Below are 17,699 nucleotides of genomic sequence, written 5' to 3'. Positions count from 1 at the left end.
ATAGTTCAATGAAAAGGCAAATGAAATATTTCCCCAAATGGTCAGTAAATAACTTATTAGGCCAAGTGTGCTTTCCTAAATAGGAAGTTATCCAAATCACACACAATTAGCATGTAATTTCATGTGTATCTAAAAGTGCATCAGGTATTGATAAAGCCCATTCCTAATTTCCTTGGAACTGGATTATTTTTAGTCTCTTCCAACTATTCAGTGACACATCAGTACTCTAACATTTGAAGAGAAAGGAAGTAATGCTGTGCATTTTTAAAGAAGTACACATTTTACCTTAACTTGATGCACTGTTTAACAATGGACCTCCAAACTGCTCCCTTTATGTTATGATAATATAGTCCACTCTCCTCATTCATTGGGATTAGGGGCTCAGGATTCCCACAAAAGTGGAAAACCCACAGATTAAAAAACACTTTTTTATCTGAGAGAACACCTTTCTAGGAATCTCTAGATCTTCCAGTGCAACTCTATTAAACGTCTGCTGGACATTGTCCATAAAAACCTGCTGGAGCAAGGGTTCTTTCTAGGAATCTCTAGAATCTCCTGGGCAACTATATGATGATAGTTGGCTATGGAGTCATGCCCAGAGGTCCCTAGAGGGAACATAATAATCAAATCAATGAATAATCAAATCTGCAAAAGTAAAACCCACAAATGTGAAGGGTCAACTGTGTATAAGTACTTATTTTAATGTGTGTGTGATATTACTCAGTGAACTTCAAAATAAGGCACCAGACCTAAGGTTTTATAGGTGCTGCAGTGCATATACCATTACTATTAGTGTGGCGGCTTTATTTTTAGAGTTAGGGCAATGTTTACTATGGTGAAAAATGCCTGTAGAATGGAACTCTTTAGCAAATGGGACAAACTGGTCACTGTTGGAATTGGCAAATTTATATACCACTAATAAAGTGCAAAACTCAAATGTGTTGAAAGCTGTTATCATTCTCAGAAGGTTGATTTGGGAAAATGTATGATTTGTAAGGTAAGATTACTAAGACCGTCAAATCATAAATGACTAATGTTTAATTCCCTTCCTTTTACCTTTAGGTATGGCTTTCCCAACGAAAGGCTAAGAATTGGAAAATGGTCTTAACCCTCATCAAAGCTGACTTTTAACAAATGCTTAGTTTTCAACAGCCTTGGAAAAAATGTAGCCTAGCAGTCAGTGACGTACTTGCACTTTTTTGCACATAGAAATAAAAATACTATTAATTAGGAATAGCCTGTGCTATGATAAAACTAGTTGTGATATATGAGTGTATGGTAGTATACTGACTGCTATGTATTCTGTACTATTTGCTTTACTAATCACCTATTTCATTGCCGTTCACTGTTATTGACTTAGTTTTAAATCGGTCTGTAGGCTTGAGGAATTGCTTCAAAACTTTTTTAAATGGTAAAAACTGGAAGTTATTTTAAATTAGCAACGTACCTTCAGTTTAAAAATGGCATTATTATTTAAGATAGTCCTGCTGCAAAAAAGGCACTTCAGTGAATATGTGACTAGTAAAGCTCAAGTATCTGGGTTTAATAGATTTCATGAAATACTGTAATCAAGCTTGTAATGAATTGTTGATGCAGGTTAAGACCCGGATGTTTAAAATAAATGCAATATTAATTTGTGCGTATATACTCAGTATACTAAGGTGAAAAATGAAACTACTGTGCCTTAACTTGTTGCTTAGTTTAAATGATTTTTTTAAAGGCGATCATTTAAACTTCATTTTGATAAGCCTGCTGTTAATGTTTTTTCAAATGTTTTCTAACTTTCTTGGTAATTGCAATTTAACTAGGTGCGGTGGCTACTAAAGTTCGAAGGCACGATATGCGTGTCCATCCTTACCAAAGGATTGTGACCGCAGACAGAGGTTAGTTTAGTCCTGCAAGTTCTTGCTTATAAGACATGATTTGAGTGTACCTGAAATTTGCAACACCACAGCTGGTTAACCAAATATTGTTTTGACCATTCTGTTGTTCTACATCAAACTGAAGTGGTAGTAATATTTTTTTGAAAAGGTTTTAATATTGCAGACTACTGTACCCTTTCTATATACCTAACTGATATATGTATGATTTAATTCAAGCAGGACCCGAGTTTTAGTGCTGCATGAATAATTGATTCATTATTGTAGCTCTATTAAATGGCGATATCAGATTGGTGTTGCAAAATAAAATGAATTGATTGGCGCTTAATGAGATAGAAACAATTACTTTCTATATATTTCAGGAGAAAGTTGAAGATTTAGTTTCCTCTCTGTTAATAATTTCTGTTACTCTGTTATAATTTGATCTGATACCTGAGAAAATTTTCCTCTAACTTAGAAGATAAGAGTAAAATCCATGGTTAGTGTTGGTGTTGATAAACACAGCTTTTCCTATTTTCCTTTGTCAAAAGTGATTTTTGTTTTGTTTTTTATTTGCTGCTAAAATTTGTTTTCTGAATCTGTTATGATTTTGTGATTACTAAAAACAATGTGTGTTTAGAATTTAGTTGGTTTAGCTATTGAATGGAAAATAAATCTTCATTTTCTCCTTGACATGAAATGTAATTTACAATCCTCATAATATCAGGGGCCTTTTTAAATATTTAATTTTCTTATGAAAAATGAGCTCTCGGTTTATTGACATTGTGCACACTACTGAAAATAGTGTGACTGTGTTAAGGAGAATTTATGCTAATTTGAAGTTTTTAAATATGATTTTTGGCTTGAGAAGTAACTGTTCCATATGTTCTTCACAACCTCATAAGGATAATGTGGAGGTTAATATATTGATATAATTTCAAAATACCAATCATATTGGAATGGTCAGATTATAACTCCTGGATTTTTTATTTTGTTTTACACTAAAGGTAATACAGATTATGCATGTTTTCTCCTAACCTAAGACCGGGGATATTGCATTTCACCTCAGAATCCTTTGTTTGTTGGCTCCACTCATGGACCTCAGTGTTAAAAACATTCCAAACCAGAGATACCCTTAAATAAGGTAGATTCTGGAGAATTTTTAATATACTGCACTGTTGTCCTTTGTATGATCATCCTAAAAAAGTACTACATATATGTCATCAGACAGTTTGTTTACTTGGGAAGTAATTTCCCTTACTTTCTTCCTACATGTAAGAGAGCAAAAAATTCCTTTTTGTTGGTTTTTAGAGCTGGAAAGTTCTGACTGTGGTAAAACAAGCTGTTATCTGTACTTGTGTTAAGAGGAGATGTTTGGTTTCTCTCGGTTTTTGGAAGGCATCAGTAGCCATTTTGTTTGGTTGGACTTTTGTTTCAAATAACTTACTATAGTGCCATCAAAGTTCATAGTTCCCCCCATTTATTTGAATATATGTAGCATTTGCAGTTCTTTAAACTAGACGAGGTCCCAAGGTGCTTTCACATTTGTATATAATACTGTGATCTCTTTTTTTTCTTTCCTTCAATGACTATTTCTACACATTTTTGCTAATGGTGCTATATGTAATTTGTGGAAACATTGTAGATAATTTCACAAAGCTCTGAGGTGTCTCCTTTATGTCAGTTTTGAGCAGACTATGGTATTGCAGTAGCAAGGGCTACAGCAGTTTCTCCCATCAGTAAGATTCTTGGTGCACATTTCTTACTGTCCAGTTCATGTTTTGTCAAGAACCAGCTTCTAACCCCAAAAGAAATTTTGCTTTCTTATGCCCCTGTTATGTTAAAAATTATGAATAATTTTATTTGCACCTACAGTACATTTAGACATGCTTTGATTGGTTGTCAAGTATTAAGGTTAGTTAAATGCAATGTCAGTAAACCGAATTGCTATCTTTTCATAAGAAAAATCTGTGAGCAGATAAGACATTATATGTATATTCAGTGGCTCTATGATTACCCCCCCCCCCCCCAAATTACATTGGCATGTGGTTATACCGTGGTCTGTCATTAAGCAAGTGTTTATTCTTAGTGGTAGCTTATGGGTAAGCATTACATTTTAAGTAAAATCCCCTAGTATGTCAGTATTCACTCTTAGATCAAATTTGAAGACCAGCAATATTTAATTTATGTTAAAGTTAAGGCCCCCTGCTATCTAAGTAATGCACAACTGAATTTGATTAATGTAACAGGGAAGACTGACAGGTCTAATTGTAATAAACTATAAATGGTGTTGCACAGTTGACAAACCTGTGTGTACTGTAGAAGGCCAGGGACTTGGCAGAGGTTGTATCACAGGTGTACTGGTATCTTAAGATAACTTACACTGATTATTAAATACCACAAAAAATCACAGTGCTAAGACCATAACAGAATGTTATTTTTCTCAATGCCAGTTGTCACATACAGTATGTATAAAATTTATAATACCATTTTAATCAAAATCATAGTAAATATCAAGAATGCTTTAAGATTTCAAATGTCTAGTATACATTTTAAGGTGGCAAATTGATGCCACATTAAATATTTATTTTTAAATTTTAAGGTTTTTTCTTTCTTTTTTATCCTCCTTTTTTCTACAACATTTTAACTTAGACCCCAGTTTTTTGGATTTTTTATATAAAAAATTAAATCAGGGAACACAAGGTCTCATTTAAGTTACAGCAGTAGAGTTTAGTTTTCAAGAACTGTAGCCTTAAATGATAGGCCATAGAAACAATGTAACATGTGAAGGTAAATTCAACCCATGAGGTAGGTCATAAAAAGTCTGCTATCTGTGAACATTGCGCCTACTGAGTTTCATTTTAAGAAATGGCACAAATCTGACTTTGCACTGAATGCCTTTCTCACTTCATCTCCTCTGCTTTAGTCAATGGCAACAGTACAAATGTTTTTATCAAACCTCAGAATTTGTTAGAGATGATAAAGCTGTTAAATGAGTCTTAAAATTTGTACTACTGTAAAGTGGACCAAGTTGTTGAAGGAGAGTGAGTCATTAAAGAAGGAACAGCTCAAGAAGATTGGGAATGATAACTTTCCACTTGAGAACTTTTTTATGTTTTACTGTAATTTTTGTGTGTTTTGGAAAAGAAAATAGTATTTACAGGTGGCTTCTTTTAAAATATAAAAATATAAAGCAGGAATGTATATGAAACGTCAGATTTTATTGTATTTGCAGAGTATTAGCTTTGGAAAAAAGAGCTGTTTGTAGTTTTTAAAATGCCTTATTAGTATCAATTAGATTTCTTCTATTTTTGATGTAACTAGAGCATTTTAAGTATAGAATTTTAAATGGCAGGACTTTTACAGTGTTTACATACAAGTGCATTTTCTTAGTCTCCTATTTGTGTACAATAGCATTTTCAGCAGGAAAACGCTGATTAGAACATTTGGCCTTTTCCTGGTTCCCACGATGATGCCTACATTTCTAGACTTCAATTTAGTATTGCTGTGTATCATGAAGCCAAGAAATTCAGTATTGTTTGTAAATAGAATCATTGAAAAGCAATAAAAGTTTATTGAACAAAACCTCTTGTTTGGCCCATAGTTTGTGAAACCAAATTGTGATAAATTGAATTCTTTAAAATCATTTCTTTTAACAATCAGTTATTAATAATCACATTCATCATTACTAGTTGCTTTGATGCTTGCACATGAGGGAATACTAATGCTTAATAGCAGTCAGATACTGATACAGTGCACTGACTGTTCTAAATTCTTTTAGTGAGTTCCAGAAACTGTTCATTGTTTTTTTCCCCTTTCATTGACTGCTACTAACCATTAGTTGTTGTATTTTTATTTCTATTTTTTCTTGTTAACCAGTTTTGTGGGAGTGGGCTTTTCCTTCATATGTTCAAATCATGATACACGTCTGTCATGATTTTTATCGCATTTTGTAGATGGTGTCAAGCAGTATGTCAGAATTAAACATGCCTGTTTTTATTAGTTGTGATTAGTTTTCATGTTGTCATTAAGCCGTCACTAGCTGAAACTAATCTCTTCTCTATCTTTCTTTCTTTTTTTGTTTTGTTTTTTGTTCTTAACCACCCAGCCGCCACCGGCAACTAACCTATGACCTTCTGACCTCTGAACTCTTCACCCAATGATGACCTGACCATGCCTGCCTGCTGATCAGTTAACTGGTAATCGCCTTTGCTTGCCTGTCTTCAGTGCAGCGAGCTGAGGCACTTGTCCGTTCGTCTTACCATCTAACAAAAAACAAACAAAAAGACAAAGAATTTGTTGTCCTCCAACTCAGCTTTTTTTCCCTGTTTGGGTGAAAGTGGTTCTAGAACCTGCACTGAATAGTAGTAAAGCAATAAGGTCCAATTTATCCCTCCGCACTGATCATCTTTTAGTGTCCCACCCTAAATGAATGGTAAGAAGGGCCTCACATAAGAGAAGGAGGCAGATGTCCCTTAACTCCCTGATGACAGAGGCAGTTACTGTGAGACTTCTAGGAATCTTTTTCTTCTCATAAAGAAGTCAAAGCTCTCTTTGAATGTACTGTATGATGATGCGTCATGCATGAACCTTCTTTGGTCAGGGATGTCATTGGTGAAGGGATTCCTAAAAGTATTCAAAATTTGACATGGAGTTTAGTCACTACCAATGCCCTCAAAGGGCAGAAGATGCAGCCTTTTTTATATTACCTGCCAAATTGGGTGTTTTTAAGATTTAAAAAAGTGCCATGAAAGATAGGTTACTGAATTTTTGAACTACATCAATGCATAAACAAAACAGCAACACTATTCAACCTAATCCTGAAATACAGTTCGTTTTACTGTTCATAAATTTCCTTAAAAGATTACACAATTACAAGGTACATGCATTATGTATCACATTACTGGGCAAACTGTTCAAATATTTTTTTAAACCTCCCTGTATAGAGAAAATTCATAAGGATGTAAAAGCCATGCTTGCCTATTTGCTGTATACATGTAATGAAATTGTAGATAAAGTGTAGTGCATTGAAACAAATTGAAAAAAAGTAGATACTTTTACTATACAAGGGTGCTGGTGCAGAAAAAAAATATATTTTTGGAAATGTAGCATTTTATACTTTCAAGTGTTATAAAAAAGAAAAAAGAACAAAGAAACCCTTTATTTCATTAAATGATTTTTTCTGGTGGTTGTCGAGAAACAAAAGACCAAAAGAGCCTTTTTGTCTTTATTTTTTATTTTTTAAGTATTGGAATAAGTATAAAGAAAAGAAAGTGCCTTATTTTCTTCATGATCATTTAGTCAGATGTCTCGTATAATCAGCTCCTCCCTCAGACAGCAAGTTAATGCATGCCATTCAATCGCCCAGTATGTGAAAAGAAGCTGTGAGGTATGACAAATGAGTTGACCATTTAAATTACCTGGTTTTTGCCATAGCATAATGCAACTTGGAAAGATCTTAAACTGTGAAATAGAAGTTTTCCACCAACAGCCAACCACAATATTTTTGTACCATATGTTCCCTTTTCAGTTGTAGACAGTATATTTTTATAGTACTTGCTCAGCCTTAAACCAAAGGGTTCTAAGATGCAGTCTCATTTTTAAAATTTGAAGTATTTGTTTATAGTATTTATACATTAGCAAGTATTTCATTTCCCCCTCTTCCATTCATAAGAGTAGGTTGTACTGTGTCTATTTAAAATAGATGCAGGAAACTACAACAGAACTTGAACTTGCTACAAGATAATTTTGTCTGTGACTAAAACAAACATTCAGACAACCAATTTTTGAGGATGCTTCTGAGTTTCTTTTATGTTTCATCTATCATGCCAAATAAGGTACACAGTGCATAATTCTCATCAAACTCATACTTGATGAATGTTAACTGCTGGTTGCGCTTTACTAAAAGGAAAAAAAAGTATTAAGTTCTTCAAAGTCTGGCTGTGTTTCATTTTGAATTTTAAAAAGGTTTACATAGCTGGGCTACTGATGACGAACACTTTACGCACAAAGGTGAGGTATAAAATGATCAAGGAGTCAAATGCTAATGGTTTTGAACCAGATTTGGCAAAGATCAGGTGATAAATTGCCCCCTCCATTGTGTCAACTTAATTCTCCTAAAAAATTCACAGCTTGCAAAGCAAAGATCAATAGTTAGGTAAGAGGGCTTCTTTTGAAAGCACCTGCATGGTGACTTTATCAACGTCGTCTCACCTGGAAACAAGTATCAGTTTATTTACTATGCAATAAACATCCATCCTTTTGTACTCAGCTAGCTTTTCTTTTATCCTGCCACTGGCTTTGTCTTCCTGTTACACATGGGGTTTTTCTTTTTTTTTTCCCTTTTGGTTTGACTTTCAGTATATGCTGTGCCATTTTGATTTTTTTGTTTGGTTGATTAAACTTGCGACACTCAAAACATTTTGGAGAGAGAATTGCTAAAACATTACCAGTATTTGATCCAGTTTCATCTCAACTATGATAAACCTGGACATTTTTAGATGCTGATCAAAGGTCTCTTCTTGGGATAAGTGTGACTTTTTAAAGTAATGTTTGTTCTGAAAAAGAGTTTGAAGACTTAGTTGACAACATTTTTGATCAACTTAAAAGCATGACTTTTGAAATCTCTGAATGCCTTGGTTCTCAGTATTATCATTTTTTATGAATTTTCTTCATTAAAATATGTAGTTTTAAGTCTTTTTTTCTGACAGTATTATGTAATTTTTAGAGTGGGTATATGGGAGTGTCGCTTGTATGTAACCGTACAGATGACATGTATTTGTCTATTCCTTTATCTTAGTTTGATGCTATGTATGTACCATAACCAACCTATTGCCTATGAGAAACATGTAAGATAATGTATTTACAGCCATTGTTACAAGTTTATAATGTATTTTTCTATCTTGTTTTATATGTATGTTATATAACATTCAGAAGAATTTTTTTCCTGATTGAGAAAAGGATACAAAATGCAAAACCCACAATTTTGATAACTGAGAATTGCCAATTGTTTTGCAGTACTTTATTATTATAATGGGAGTGTTGTCTTTTTTGGGCTTTTAGTTAGCTACTAAATTGAATACATTAGACATATTTGGATTTTAGTTGGGTTTTTACATAGCTTGCATTTTAATTCTTTGGTTCTTTGCTGTTTCTATTAACCCATAGCATTATTTTAATAAATGTTATAATACCAACCTACTAACTCTGGACTATGTTGGTTTATTAACAATTACATGTTTAATTAAAGAAACAAGGAACGACAGAAGAATGTAAAGTCTTGAGTACTTGGACTAACACTGAAGAACGTGACCACAGATAACACAGCGTGACTTGTTTTATGTTGTTTGTTTGGCTGACATTCTGCACACTACTATTAAACTGGCTTTTGGTCATTCTGGCCTCTTACCTTGTGGGTATGTGCCAGTAGAATTGGGAACAAATAGAATTATTAAAGGTATTCTTCTTGTAGAGTCTTGCCACTTGCCTTTCAGCATCTGCATTACTAATTCCACATTTTCCTTCTTTGAAATAATCTCTGTCAGCTCACAGCAAAAGGGCAGATACCATCATATTGGTAAATCATATGGTGTGCCCAGAAAAACCAGTTTGATTCTTTGTTGAGCCATTCTGAGGTTACACAATTCGTATGATTTGAAATCTTCTGAATAAAGGGACACCTGGCCATGTCAATATCTGTTAAGCTAAAAACACAAACAATAAAAAATCATCATTAATAGCAGTATCTTCTTGTTTCCCTAATACATGACCCTACATTACCCTATATACTCATGTATAAGTCTAGAAATGTTAGTCAAAATTAGTTCAAAAAACTTATCCATGAGTATCAATGTAAATACAGTAGCATAACTCTTATTTAAAAAAAAAAAAGAACCATGCCCTTTACTGAGAATAATGAGAAAAAAGGTAAAAGCTTAGTCTGTCCTAGGAGAACTAAAAAGATGCATTGGTCTTCTTACCTTTTCCACCTACTTTTGGCCTTTTTGAATTCCTGGGTGAGAAAATAATGGTGGCAGCCAAGGGCTCCTGATCCTCTAAGATGACACAGGTACTTTCCCCCTCCAAGGAATAACTCATAACTTACTCGTGTATCATATCATAATCCATAATTTTGGCCCCAAAACGTGCCCTCAACATATAATAAGATCGGCTTAGACATGGGTATATACAGTACTCTCAATATTCCTAAAGATATGCAACTTTCAGTTTTTAAATAACACAACTCTCAGGTAAATGCACTGACTTCAAGCAGATTACTCGCCAGTAAACAGTTCAAACTTTGTATCTTTAACTTCTAGGAGTCCAGATTTCATCCCTATTTAATGCAAAGGAATCTATAATTGTATAAAGTCAAAATAAGCCATTTCAAAACAATTATTAAAAATACATCAAGTCTCATATTGAAGTCAGTGTCCTAATTTTTTCTAAGTTTATTCTCATGGTTAATTGTAACAACTGAGTACAGAAGTTGTATTGTAATAACAATCTATAAACTTCATTTTAACATTTGTTAAAACCATTGTTTCTGTAGTCAATTCATTTATTTATAAGTTAGCAGTATTTTGTATATTTCTGACAGTTTTCTTCCCGGTGAAGACTAGTATTTGTTTGAAATCCATTCCTTTCCATTGAAAATGAAGAAGCTAGGCCATTATATTTTAAGAATAAAAAGAAAAACTTGTGGGGTGATATTATGTAAGTGTTCGTTTTCTTTTTGTTTTAAAATAAGAGAAGGAGAGCATGGTGCCCGGAACCCACTCCCACCTTGTTTTTTCAAATCTTGGCAAAATTTGTTTAGAGGGGATTTGCCTATGTCTTCTTTTGAAGCTGAGAGAATGTGATTTGTGTAATGTCACACAGCGGGCTTCCATGGCTATGTGGAAATTCAAACCATGGGCTTCACATAGTCCAATGCTCAAACCACTATACTACACTGGCTCCTCTGGAGATCTGGGAAGGCAATTTAGCCATAATTTTGCTTCTTCCTCACTTGTTTTAGGCCTAAGACAATGTAAAATATGCAATAAATTGATAATCTTGGTTTTTAATTTATATCACATTAAACGCCAGTACAAATCGATATATTATAGATGTGCACACAGGTGCCTTACCAACTAAAGATAACGTAAAATAAAGATATCACAATAAAAATAAAATAAAATTTACTAAAATGCTGCTCTCGGTCATACTCGAGTTTTCTTAACTCAAGTTGAATATTAATAATTATCCATCCTATATTTTCTTTACATGCAATAAACATAGAATTTAAGCAGTTTTTATAATTGCAATGTATTATTCATTTCAATCTTATTAATAACATTATCATCAGTAATGTTTTCCAGTTCAATAAAGGAATAGCTAAAATCCATAGTTGTGTGCATTTTTGAAGCTATAACCAGCACTGATTAAAATGCATAGGATATGGGCTGGAATTTTCATATAGCCATCATGTCTGTTTCTTAATAAAGACCAAGAAACTAAGCCTTGCTTTGAATAAATACATAGCACTTCACATGCACAAGGTGGAAGAAGTATATTTCAGTCCAGGAGCATCAACTTGTGCATAGTGGAATGACAATTTGGTAAATCCTGATTTGGAAAGACCTGTCCCTTGGAACAGTTGAAACATACCAGGACAGCCTTTTACTCAACATTTTAAAATCCCATTTGTATAGATTCTTGAGCCAGTATCTTAACAATGTATGTAATGTAGAATGTCAGTCAAATTCAAATTTTCATATGAAGATTTGACTTCAATCCTATGCCAACTTGACCAAAAGCAAGCCCAGTCCAATTCAGTTGAACTTTTGAGCAAGAATGTATAGTGTTTGTGAGGTTTTGAAGATCATTGGTTTAGTTTAGAAGCCTAGTCTTTTTGGAGGAAAAGCTATGATTTGCAAATTTTTGGCCTTTGTTTTATCAACAACAACAACACCTCTACCTGTGGCTCGAGGCTATAATTAAAACAAGAGATAAAGCATTATAAAATACATGTAACAAGATGCACAGTTAAAATACAAGTTAAAATCCACTATTAAAATCCAGATTAAAATTCACAATTTAAAATTGACAGGGTAGACCTGCTGGAAGAGATGAGTTTTCATTTGTGTCTCAAATTCTGACATCTAATCTACCTATTATTCCGGCAGGTCATTCTGCAGTAGTGGTTCTCAACATGTGGGTCCCCAGATGTTTTGGCCTTCAACTCCCAGAAAACCTAACAGCTGGTAAACTGCCTGGGATTTCTGGGAGTTGTAGGCCAAAACACCTGGGGACCCACAGGTTGAGAACCACTGTTCTACAGTCTTGAGGTGGCCAGTGAAAAGGTCCTCTGGGTGACAGTTGTCAGTTGGGTTCTGGCAGGCTGCAGTAGATTTCCTCCTCCCCTGACTCAAGAGTGTGGAAGAAAGCAATCCTGTAGGTAACCTGGACTGAAACTAAAGTATGTTAATTATAGAAAACTTTTCTTTTGAAGTGAACAAATAAGTAGAACTATTTAAAGAAGTAACTGACAAACACATCACATACCAAGATAGAGGTATATGGTTGGCTCCTTCCATTCATAGAAGTTGATTTCTAGAAGATTCTTCATGTTGGAGTAAGGCAGTGTGAAGCAATTTTCGCTGATTCCATTTTGCCCTGCAATTCCATTTAATGACATGCCTACTCTTCCCAGTCATCAGGAAAAGTGAGGGATTTGGCATGAAGACTGCAGCCAGAAGGGTAAACCTGATAAAATTGCTGTCCTGACCACTTCCTCGAGAAGTAGCTCATTTTTGCAAAAATAAATATGGGATCTAACCTATAAGTTTAACATTATTAGCAGAAAATACCATTTACCTAGATATAAATGATTTCTGAATATTAAAAATATCTGAAAGTCTTTCAAAAACAAATTAAAACGTCCAATCTTTAAGTGATGTCTTAGCTACTCTTTTAAGAACTTCCTTTAGAGTTTTATTTTCAGATGACAGTCATCAGTGGGAGGTGCAGAGAGGAACCACTGAAATAATTTCTCTAGGAAATGAAATGTAGAGCCATCTAGTGAAAATATAGCAGTTATTTTATACTCTACATATGTTGACACATGTTCATAAAATAATACACATTGCATAGGATAAAAATAGGACCAAACTTTAAAAACTGATTTTGGCTACAAATTATGTATTCTACTTGGGGTTCTCTTCCTTATACATAGTATGCTCACAGCTGTCAAATCAGTATTTTATGTAATAATCAATTTTGAATCAAACTGGTTATGAAAGAACAGTGCTTCTAGTTCCTTTTACACTGCCAGCTCACTAACTGCAGGCATAAAAATCCTACCTAGAAAAAGTTATTTTAGAAGCAGAAGGTGTTTTACTTGTGGTAATCACTACTGAATGCCAATTTTGTTGATGGGTGACTACTAGAAATTATCCGTATAAATTATTCCCAGGACGGAGTTTTGCTTTTTTTGGAGTTGTTTTGTGCAAAAATGTTTGAATCATTTATTTATTTTTTGTTTGTGCAACACAATGTACAGTTGAAAAAAAAAGTGTTGCTCAAACATGTAAATAAAAAATGTAACACCTGTAAATCATGTGCAATAAAAAACTGGAAACATTACATATGCTTTATCCTCAAAAGCGAATTGACGTCTTGAAGGGCTGCCATTTTATAATTTAAGAAGTCAAATTATTCTGTATCTAAATGTATGGCAGAATAAAGAATGTACCCTTCACACTCTTTAACTGTCATTAGTAATTTTACAAACCTAAAAAGAATCTAAATTTCTATATTTGGTCATTTAATTCATTCTCATTTAGAACGTCTTTTGAATACTTTTTTTCACAGTTGAGAGAATACAAATTGAATATAAAATGTGCTCAAAATTAAAAGAGAAAAAGAAGTGTGAAGCCCTGCATCAATGGGAAAATCTGTTTTTTACATTATATGTTTTTACATGTTGGGAAATATACATTAAGGCACTTACCTTGAATAAATATAATAATAATAATAATAATAATAATAATAATAATAATAATAATAATAATAATATAAATTTCTTACTTGCCTCAGTAAACAATAGATAAAACACTATTTTAAAAACATATAGCGAGATACATAGAGTTAAAATACAAATTAAAATCTACTGATAAAATGCAAATTAGAGCTCACAACTTAAAACTGACTGGGTTGAGTCTTCAGTTGTGTCTTAAAATTCCGAATGCTGATCTAGCTATCAAATTTCTTCTAGCAGGTCATTCCATAATCTTGGGGCAGCTGATAAAAAGGTTCAGAGGAGACACACTATCCTTAGCTAGAGCTGTTTTTGAAGATATGGAGAAATATATTTTGGTGTCATCAGTGTACTGATTGCACCCTGCCTCTTGCCTCCAGATGATTTCTCCCAGAGGTTTCATGTAAATGTTAAAAAGCATTGGGGACAAAATGGGACCCTGTGGGATGCCATATGATAGCTTCCTTTTTGAGAAGCAGCTTTCCCCAAGCACCACCATCTGGAACTTGCCTGAGAAGTATCACCAGATCCACTGTGGCACAGTGCCTGCAATTCCCAACCCCCAGGCGTTTCAGGAAGATATCATGGTTGATGGTATCAAAAGCCACTGGGAGACCTAAAAGCACCAACAAAGGTACATATCAGTGTTAAGATGGAGATAATCTACTAAGGCAACCATAGCAGTCACAACTCTGTATCCTGGTTTGAAATGGGTCATGGACATGTGTGTCATCCAAGACTTCCTGGAGCTGGAGAGCAACTGCCTTCTCAATTACCCTACCCCAGAAAGAAAGGTTAGACACTCATCTGCAGTTAGGTCCAGGGGATCCAGGGAGGGCTTTTTCAGCAGTGGTCTAACTACAGCTTTTTCAAAACGGTGGAAAATTCCATGCCCTAAGAGATGCATTAATAATTCATTGTATTTGAAATCTAATTGGACAACAAGCTAAAGGGGCAAAGATCAAGAAAGCAGGTTGTCCTCCTTTGCCCCAGCAGCTTGTCCACATCAACAGTTCTTATTAATCCCACTGACAAGAGTTGCTGAATACCTCATCGTTGACTTCTGCTCCAATAATAGCATCTAAGTCAACTCTTTTTGTGAGAAATTCTATCTGCAAAGGTCATAAAAATCTGTTGAATGCTGCTTACTGGAAGTACCATACCTGAACATTTCCCTCACTTTATGATACAAAGTTCGCTGAATATATAGAGTTCTTACATACATTTGGGATTGTTGGGTTTTTTTACTGACCCTCTGAATGATCAGAATTTGCATTTTTTAAAATTTTCTTTGTTGTGTTGCTGGTGGGTGTGCATGTGTGGGTGGTGGGATATTTTGCAATCTTTTTCAGCTTCAAGCTGAAATGAATGTTTGTCTCCTTGTAGCCCAAATTTCTTTTGCTTCCTTTACTGTATTGCTTTAGTTTTCCTAATTCTGTAGTTCTGGTCTTCAAATTTGCATCATTTCCCTGGTGTCTTCTTGTGCAGTTTTGCTTGACTGCTTATTACATTCCCAGCTGACACTATTTCAGTATTCTTAAACTCACTCATATACTGAATGGTGCTGCTTTGTTCAGTACCTTTCTCCCTTGCCACTCCCCTTACATCATGATTCTTGTAATATATATTTTATCCGTGCAATGACTGGAATCAGTTTTGTGTCCTACGTGCTGGCAACATGATAGACATTGTCCAGCTTGCAGTAAACTGCATTCCTGAAATAATAAAGGAAAGAGAAACAGTTCAGAGGCAGATCAGTCCTGTACAGACTGTCAATGTTCTTTGAGCACCCTAAGTGTCACAGAAGTATAGAAAATCCATTATCCCTATATGTTCAGTCACTACAACGTGTATATCAGCCACTGTTTTTCCCCTGTTGTTTTCATCAGCATTTTAATCCCACTATTATCTATGTGTATTAGTTCATGCTCTGGACCAGACTTAGTTCAGCTGCTTTCCATTATATGATTTCCCCAGTCTGCCATGTCCATTATAGTGAGTCATAAATATTTCTAACTTAAATAATATATATTTTATTAAGGGTCTTAATCACGACTTGTTGAGGCACTGATTTTAGAATAGATTTGGTATGGCCATTTAAAATAATAATGAACCTCCTTTTATTGTAATTGAGTAGTTGAAACCACTGGTACATCAAACAGTGACTTGATAACGAGTACATAATCCAAATACACAACTAATAGGTTTGAATGCAATGTTTTCTGCAGTCTGTCTTTGCTCCTCCTGGAACATCTTGGTGTGAGACAGAAAGACAGACAGACTCCAGGACTTCCCTGTTCAAGGCTCCACAAATTATATGCAACATCTATCTCTATCTATCTATCTATCTATCTATCTATCTATCTATCTATCTATCTATCTATCTATGTATATAATAAAAGTCAAAACTTGTATGCGGAGGACAAAAGTGTGGCGGGAGGACTATGTGCCAGCGTTTTGATTGGCTGCTGCAGTGGTGCTATTTGCATATGGTCTCTGATTGGCCAGCTTAAATAGGAGCCCCTGGTAGAGAAAAGAGTTCATGGCAGAAACGGGGACATGAGAAGGAAATTTGCATATGGTCTCTGATTGGCCAGCCTCAATTCCAAGATTCCGAGATGACAAAAGAGAGGAAAGGAAAAGGCCAGGGACTGAGTCAGACAATTACCAATACAGACCAGACTTGGCACACAAAGCCCCCATGACCCACTCGACATCCTACTGCAGTTTGGAGGAGGATGAACCATGGATGATGGGACTTGCAGTACCATCACTCACATTCTGAGACCGCTGTTAATCTCATCCAATGACTGATCAGGACCAAACTTGGCACATAGACCTCTCATGACCCACTTTATGCCTGGTGTGGTTTGGCAGGGGATGGACTATGGATTATGGGACTTGCAGTACCTTTGCTCAATTCTTGAGACCACTGCAACCCTCATCCAATTACCGATAAAGACCAAACTTGGCACACTGAGTCTCCATGACCCACTCTACATCCTGGTGCGGCTTGGAGGAAGATGCACCATGGATGATGGGACTTGCAATACCTGCACTCCCTTCCTAAGACCATTATAACTGCCAACAATGATGGATCAGGACCACAATTTACACAGAGAGCCCGCATAACCCACTCTACATCCTGGTGCGGTTTGGAAGAATTTGACAATGGATGATGGGACTTGCAGTCACTTCACTCACTTCCTGAGACCACTGAGACCCTTGCCAATGACTGATCAAGACCAAACTTGGAACACAGAGTCCCCATGACCCACTCTACATCCTGGTGTACTTTAGAGGAGGACAGACCATGGATGATAGGACTTCAAGTACCTCCACTCTCTTCCCAAGACTGCTGCAACCCTCATCTAATGTCCGAACAAAACCAAACTTGGCACACAGAGCCCCCATGACCCACTCTACATCCTACTGCGGTTTGGAGTACGGCATACCATGGATGATGGGACTTGAAGTACCTCTACTCGCTTTCCGAGACTGGTGCGACCCTCAACAATGACTGAACAACACCAAACTTGGCACATAGACCTCTCATGACCCACTTTATGCCATGGTGTGGTTTGACTGTGGATCAAGCATGGATTATGGGACTTACAGTATCTTTGCTCAATTCCTAAGACCACTGCAACCATCATCCAATTTCCGGTAAGGACCAAACTTGGCACACCGGGTCTCCATGATGCACTCTACATCCTGGTGCGGTTTGGAGGATGATGCACCATGGACGATGGGACTTGCAGTTCCTTCACTCACTTAGTGAAACTACTGAGACCCTCATCCAATGACTGATGAAGACC

At 35.4% G+C, this 17,699-nt stretch overlaps 1 protein-coding gene across 7 annotated transcripts in view; it reads left to right on the top strand.

Annotated features, from left to right (window-relative positions):
- QKI (QKI, KH domain containing RNA binding) overlaps window positions 1-13,607 on the top strand; it is a 131,693-nt gene extending 118,086 nt beyond the window's left edge. For 5 of the 7 annotated variants that reach the window (XM_060753699.2, XM_060753698.2, XM_060753697.2 and 2 more), the window contains 2 exons: window positions 1,809-1,883; window positions 5,968-13,607. In XM_060753699.2, the coding sequence (XP_060609682.1) occupies window positions 1,809-1,883; window positions 5,968-5,984 (92 nt within the window). In that variant the 3' untranslated portion in view covers window positions 5,985-13,607. Of the gene's footprint in view, window positions 1-1,062; window positions 5,445-5,967 lie in introns of those variants that run through there. The other 2 variants (XM_060753701.2, XM_060753700.2) reach the window with 1 other exon arrangement.
- The last annotated feature ends 4,092 nt before the right edge of the window (window positions 13,608-17,699 follow it).

Source organism: Anolis sagrei, chromosome 1, assembly GCF_037176765.1.
Source record: "Anolis sagrei isolate rAnoSag1 chromosome 1, rAnoSag1.mat, whole genome shotgun sequence".
In the NCBI taxonomy this organism is placed as follows: domain Eukaryota; kingdom Metazoa; phylum Chordata; class Lepidosauria; order Squamata; family Dactyloidae; genus Anolis; species Anolis sagrei.
This window is presented reverse-complemented; position numbering and strand designations above follow the sequence as displayed.